Source organism: Haplochromis burtoni, unplaced genomic scaffold (genome assembly GCF_018398535.1).
Source record: "Haplochromis burtoni strain Fernald_Lab_line unplaced genomic scaffold, NCSU_Asbu1 Contig_572, whole genome shotgun sequence".
NCBI lineage: Eukaryota > Metazoa > Chordata > Actinopteri > Cichliformes > Cichlidae > Haplochromis > Haplochromis burtoni.
The window spans coordinates 263,613-270,583 of record NW_024582933.1 but is presented as its reverse complement, the minus strand read 5'-3'; the positions used below and the strand labels follow the sequence as shown (position 1 = coordinate 270,583).

The 6,971-nt window shown below is 36.5% G+C and overlaps 2 protein-coding genes across 2 annotated transcripts in view; both read left to right on the top strand.

Moving 5' to 3' along the window:
• Positions 1-3,710, top strand: part of LOC102300694 (cytochrome P450 2J4) — a 20,669-nt gene extending 16,959 nt beyond the window's left edge. The window contains exons 8-9 of the mRNA XM_014329484.2: positions 2,062-2,203; positions 2,356-3,710. Coding sequence (XP_014184970.1) covers positions 2,062-2,203; positions 2,356-2,531 — 318 coding nt within the window. The 3' untranslated portion in view covers positions 2,532-3,710. The remainder of the gene's footprint in view (positions 1-2,061; positions 2,204-2,355) is intronic.
• Positions 3,711-4,281: 571 nt separating this feature from the next.
• LOC102311459 (cytochrome P450 2J2) overlaps positions 4,282-6,971 on the top strand; it is a 5,057-nt gene continuing 2,367 nt past the window's right edge. Inside the window, exons 1-4 of the mRNA XM_014329485.2 lie at positions 4,282-4,573; positions 5,902-6,064; positions 6,209-6,358; positions 6,755-6,915. Coding sequence (XP_014184971.1) covers positions 4,361-4,573; positions 5,902-6,064; positions 6,209-6,358; positions 6,755-6,915 — 687 coding nt within the window. The 5' untranslated portion in view covers positions 4,282-4,360. The remainder of the gene's footprint in view (positions 4,574-5,901; positions 6,065-6,208; positions 6,359-6,754; positions 6,916-6,971) is intronic.

The window sequence follows — 6,971 nt, the reverse complement described above, 5'->3', positions numbered from 1 at the left end:
GCTTGCACCATGGACCTGTTTTTTGCTGGAACTGAAACTACTACCACTACTTTACGTTGGGGGTTGCTTTACATGATCTACTACCCTGATATACAAGGTGCGTGTGTAATACCCAACAGTACTATGTATTTTGTCATGTCGGTCTTGTACTGTGAGAAAAAGCATGCAGGTTGTGTTAGTCATCTACATAATACACAAAACAGAGTTTATGATAGTCTCATCATTTTTTTTTTAGCATGTTTTGATTTCTAGTTGGGAATCAGTCAGTTTCCAGAGTAGATCCTGGCATTATTTATCAGAAAACAGGAAGACCACATATGTGGTCATGAAGCTGACAATAAAAAATCAATATGTGAAGATAGCCGATTGACATTCATGTAGACTTTCCACCTTTCAATAAACATATGTTTAAATGTTTCGTAGCTTTTTGTGTTGACAAATATTAACAAATTCACAAATACTAAAACTGAAAATATAGTTCCTGTTTATGTTTCTAATTATGTTTGATCTGAAGTTAATAATTCAGTATTGGTAGTAACTGTTTTTTCTTAAGTACGTTTTTATTTTTACATTAATAACCTGAAATTGTTTCTCACTGTCAATTTAAATTTTTCATTTACTTTTAGATAAATATAATAACCTTGATACACACTCTGATTGTATCCTGTTTTCACTGTGCAGAGAGAGTTCAAGCTGAGATTGATGCTGTGGTTGGTTCGTCCAGACAGCCCTCTGTGAGTGACCGAGAAAACATGCCCTATACTGATGCTGTCATTCATGAGATTCAGAGAATGGCCAACATCATTCCTCTCAATGTGCTTCATATGACAGTCAAGGAAACTACAGTGGATAAATACACAATCCCAAAGGTACACAAACCATAATACTTTCTGGCAGTTTCGCTGTAGAATAAAGTATTCCTTGTCTACCAATTTAGCAACTTGAAGCTGACTTGAAAAGTCAATCCTAATGTTACACTTAAAATAACCAATGAAGCAGCTTTAAAAAGCACATTTAAAGCCTGGTATAAAAATAGTGTAACACTCACTATCAACTGTACTCTCTTGATGTATGATCAATCATCCAGGTAAGTAAATCCCAAAAGGTTGATACCACATGGACCCGGAAAGTAAAGTGTATTTGTGATGTAAGATGGTGAAAATATTCTTCTTCCTCAAAATTATCCAGATATTATGCAGTCCTTAAAATGACTTATGTAATGCTTAAATAATTCACAGTACCATGCCTGTTTAGACTTCTCAACAATATATGGTAACTTCTGACTCCTAAAAAGTAACATGGCAGCAGCCAAAATGCTAACCCATCAAAATGCAGAGTTTTGTAACTACACAGTGGCTGAGTCCATTTTTAGTCTGTGGTTATGTGCAGAATAAATACATGAGGTCCAAGAATAGATCTCTGTGGCACACCTGTGCTAATGGATTACATTACATCAGGGCTCTGTATTACAGTGATTCCTGACTACACATAAGGATACTCTTATGGCCCTGCATAGACTGCCTTTTGTCCTGCGACAGATAGAGTAGATGTCAAATCATACGGCCACTATTTTATCAAAACAGCAATGACTTAGCATGGTTTCTCTCTAGTTTCTCTGAAATACTGTATGTAATGACAATGCAACTTCAAATCAAATAAAAAGGTCAACTTCATTACTGTTCTCATATTAACTCAAACCAATAACTGAAAGTGAGAAATTAATGTGAATAGACACCAGAATATACACTTGTAAAAATTTGAAATTTTGAGAAAACAGATTAATTTTTTAACACCTACGATTAAAGGTTAAAAACATCTAAAACAACCATTGCACTTGTCCCTGGTTCTTAATTAACAGGCATTATACACTTTGTAGTTTGACACAATTGCATACTAAAAAGCTCTTTTGGACATTTTGACAATGTTACGTTGCCTTTTTCCATCAGCTCACTTTCTGTTATATGGCAAATTAAACCAATATACTTGAATAACAATTTTAATTTTTTTTTTATTTCTTTCAATTTTAGTATTTTGGCTATTTTTATAGTATTTTTTGTGCAGGGTACCATGATCGTGGCTACTCTGGACTCAGTCCTACACGATGAGTCAATGTGGGAAACTCCGCACTCTTTCAACCCTCAACACTTTCTGGACAAGGATGGTAAATTTCGCAAGAGAGATGCTTTCCTTCCATTTTCTGCAGGTTTGTTGTACATTAAAGCCTCTTGTACTGTTTTAGCCAAGGCAAAATGTCATGCATCCTTAGTTTGTTGCAGAAGTGGAGTAAACTCTATGATATAGTGAATATCTTGTAAATTTTTTGAATAAAACTCATGTCTTATTGTTTATTCTCAGGCAAGCGTGTGTGTCTTGGAGAACAGCTGGCCAGGATGGAGTTGTTTTTGTTTTTCACCTCCCTCCTTCAAAGGTTTTCTCTTTCGCCACCTGCTGGAGAGCAGCCCAGTCTGGAGTTCCAGTTGGGAGCCGCACGCTGTCCCAAACCTTACCGCCTCTGTGCTGTACCGCGTTAAACCATCAACTATGACAAAACTGAAATTGTCTGATACTCAGTTTGATGAATCAATGTCCTCCATCATATTTGTCATATGAAGCATTATCTATACCTGCTAAATTCTTCTCACCATGGAGACCTTTTAAAGGAACCATTCCATCCATTGTATTCAACAAATAAAAATTTGAAAGGTTTACAATATTAAATTACAACTTTTTAAGAGATCACATTCCACTGCATATGCATGATAATCGCTGTCATAAGCAAACATTTACAAGGACTTCAGTAAAGTTTTGACAATAAGATAAATACAGCAGGACAAAAAAAAACAGTATTCTGTTTTTAACGTTTAATAGTACTGCAGAGATATTTACATAGGATTCAAACTTTAATTTACTAAGTTTAATCTACACTTGAGTCAGTGTCTACATTGAAAACAAAAGCCCACCATATCTTGGTGGATTTGCTTGTATGTCGAGGATCAATAACCTATTTTAGTTCAATTATCCAAAAGATGATTTCACATAATCTTTAAGTACTCTATGAAACAATGCTTATTTGATTCAGTGTTTTGAAGTTGCTCAGTGCTTGAGGCAGGAATGCAATTCTATAATTTTGCACCACTGTGCTTGATGATTACTCTTAGATTCTGTCTTTGTGTTGCACAAAACCACTCGCTGTGTTTAGTCAGTTTTGTTGGCACTGACGGACCCTCATGAAACAGTGACCGCCTGGTTAATGAAGCTAACACTCGTCAACGATGTGTTTAAAGTATTTTAAGATTCTGGAAATATATCAGAATAGTAAAAAAAAATTCTGTTTGCTTTGATGGTATTTTGAAGGTGTTCTGCTAAACGTGGTAATCCTTATCTTGACTTTCCCAATTTCTTTAAAAGAACATAAGAAATAAGTTGTTATTCTACAGCAGACTCTCTATGATATAACCTAATGGGCGGGTTGATTACCAACAATCTTATGTCACTCTTAAACAAGAAGGCCCTTTTAAATTCACAAACTATTTTGAAAAGTATATAGGTTTATGTTTATTTGGATATCAGAGGAATGCAGGCAAACCAGGTGGTGACAGGGTGATCTTAATAACCATAATAATTTATTTCAGTTGGTGTGAGTGTTTTTATTTTTCATACCACTGCTTGTTATAAAATGCACAATGTCATAAATAAATTGATTTTCTGCATGCACTTGCCTTTTTCATTATGAGCTTGTGTCAGTGGTGTCAGCTTTAGTCTTTACCTTGGCAGAGGGCAGTAATACAATGAATGACTGGACTGACAGCTATCACTAACAGCTTGTAATCTCCCTACCCCAACTGTTAAATAATGTAGAGGAACTCCCCCAGATGATTTTTTTTCTTTACAAATCAGCTGGGTTGTTTAATTTGATTAATGCTTTTTCGCATCCTTCACTGCTGATTGAAACAAAAATCAGTGACAAATAAATTACAATAAGTACAGGAAACACGTGACACGCCAAACAAACAGAGAATGTATCATTTTCAGATGTATGATCAATTAATATAACATATAGGAAAATCATAAAAACTGTTAGATAAAGCTTATTAAAGCTATACATGTTAATAATTTCTGTACGTGTGATGATGTGACATGCAACCTTTCCTTTACACTGGGCCATCAGTTAACAAGGAAACCTTGTACACACACACACATAAACACGCTACGATCATCGTAGTAAGATACTTGTTATTGATTTCATGTTTTTATTAAATGCTTTTATTTTGAAGGCCAGCTATCGAACCCACTTGGTTATATAATCACCCACCATTTTATCAAGTGGTGAAATCAAAGTTAAAACAGTAAAGTGACACGAATGAGCGGAGCTATGGAGACATTATACAGCGCTCTCGGCTTGGAGTGGGTTGACGGCAGGAGCATTTTATTTTTTTCCTGTCTTTTTCTTCTGCTGGCTCATGTTCTGAAGAACCGAGTGCCGAAAAACTTTCCTCCCGGACCGTGGGCTCTCCCTTTTATTGGTGATCTTCATCGCCTGCAACCTAACAGATTCCATCTGCAGTTCGAAGAGGTGTGATACAAAGTAACGATTATTATTATCATTGTTGCTGTTAAGAAGAAGAATATATTCATATAGGAAATGGGGCGACTCGTTTACTGCAAATAGGTAGCTAAATGGTGCTATAGGTTCCCTTTATTCCTCCGTTATTGGTAATCATTTAGACTTAGATTGGGCTACATGGGGCAGAGCAGTTTTTTTTATTAGACTTTAAAACATTCGGTAACATAACCAGTGTTGCCAATTTAGCAACTTTGTCGCTATATTTAGCGAGTTTTCAGACCCCTTAGCGACTTTTTTTTTCTAAAAAGACTAGTGACAAATCTGGCGACTTTTTCTGGAATTATTGGAGACTTATTTATGACGACTTTTTGACGTGAAAGGGCGTGTTGCTCTTACTCTCAACAAGCAGCGGTGCGGCCGTGGGTACCTCACCCGTGCTAAAGCGCTCACGGGCGGAGGATAGTCCTCCCCCAGCTGCAGGAGATGTTCACACCTGTGCGTCCAAACTGCAAATGAATCGCGCATGAGCGAAGCCGCTGCTCCCGCACTGTCTGTAACACAGTCAGTTCTTCTTTTACTGTTATGCTGTTTTGTGGATCACAAGGTTTAAAACTACTTATAAACACACACTCTCACACACAAAGTAACTCCACCAGAGTGCCTATTTCGGGTCACTTTTGCCGGTCAAAGCCCGAATAAAGGAGCAGGGTTGGAATTGTGACATTAAAAAACAATAATTGCTAAAAGAAATTAAGTTTGTAGTTCTAAATAAATTCTAAATGCATTTAGGACGTTTTTTGCTAACTTTATGTCTCTTCCACGATGTTATTTCTCTCTCCAACAGCGTAGGTTACCATTATATTAGCATGACCAATTATGCATATTAGGTGATGACGTCATCTAGCGACTTCTAGCGACTTTTAGGACAGCCAATAGCGATTTTCCTTACTGAGGAGTTGGCAACACTGAACATAACTAACAGCCTACAAGCTTAGTGTGAGCTGCATTTCAAGTCGCTGCTATTGTCCTTTCAGCTTCTACTTTTTGCTGCCGAGTGTCCCGTAAAGAGACATTAAATATTTGTAAGCAAGCATTTCTGTTTAATTTTATTAGCTGCTTTCAGTTCTTGTTTTTTGTTTTTATTTGCTTGTTTTGTGGTTGTTATATTTTTTAGGACATGGTATCACATGTCACACTTATCACAGCTGCTACAGTCTTAGTTTTCTTTTGGTAGAATAAAAATGTAAAAGTCAGCTGTATCAGAAAAGTTATTTCTTTTTAAATTATCCTAAAATATGCAAGTGTTGAATAACAAGCTAAATCTACTGTCGATTCAGTTTTCAGAGAAATATGGAAACATTTTCAGCCTTCGAATCTTTGGTCATAGAGTTGTGATCATTAATGGCTACAAGTCTGTAAAGGAAGCCCTGGTCCAACGAGGAGAAGACTTTGCAGATCGTCCCATAATTCCTCTGGTTGACGATGTATTTGGAAATAAAGGTGATTTCATTTCTTTTAATTACACACTTAATACTGGAGTATCAGATGGGCACCAAGTTAGATTTATTAGCGTGACGATGGTGATCAACATGCCTAGTTTCTCTTCCAGTCAAAATATTTATATTTGTATATGTTTTTTCAAAGGTATTGTAGCTTCCAGTGGTTATCCATGGAAGCAGCGGAGGAGGTTTTCTCTTCAGACACTCAGAAACTTTGGTCTGGGCAAGACGACGTTGGCAGAATTCATCCAGCAGGAGTGCCAGTATCTCACAGAGGCTTTTGCAGACCAGCAAGGCATTTAAAAAATCACACTGTTTGATAGTCTAAGGAACTTGGAAAGAAAAGCGTCTGGACTTCTTTAAGTTCCTTGAAGATGTTTCACCTCTAATCCGAGAAGGAAGCTTCTTCAGAATTGAAGAAGCTTCTCGGATTTCCAAGCTCCTTAGACTATGATGACCTGGATGACTGAGAACCTTCACAGACACACACTGTTTGATGATAATTTTTACATTTTAAATGTTTGATAATTGCTTATGACCTTATCTAATTTTCTGCTAAACATATAAAATAGAAAATTGCTAATTTTTCTTATATAATACACGCTTTTTTAGTAAATATCAAGCAAGTTTGTCTTCTCTTTGGACATGGAGTCCATTTTCTGTCTCATCCACACTTTATTTTTATTTACAGGAAAGCCTTTTAATCCACAGCCATTGCTAAACAACGCCGTGTCAAACATCATCTGCTGTTTGGTGTTTTCAAATCGATTTGAGTACAGTGATGAGAAGCATCAGTCTATTCTTCAGGACTTCAATGAGCTTTTGTACTTGGAGGTAACCATGTGGGCACAGGTGAGCCTCCTTTAAACCAGGATTCAGTAATCTAATTAAAAGGATTTATGCAAATG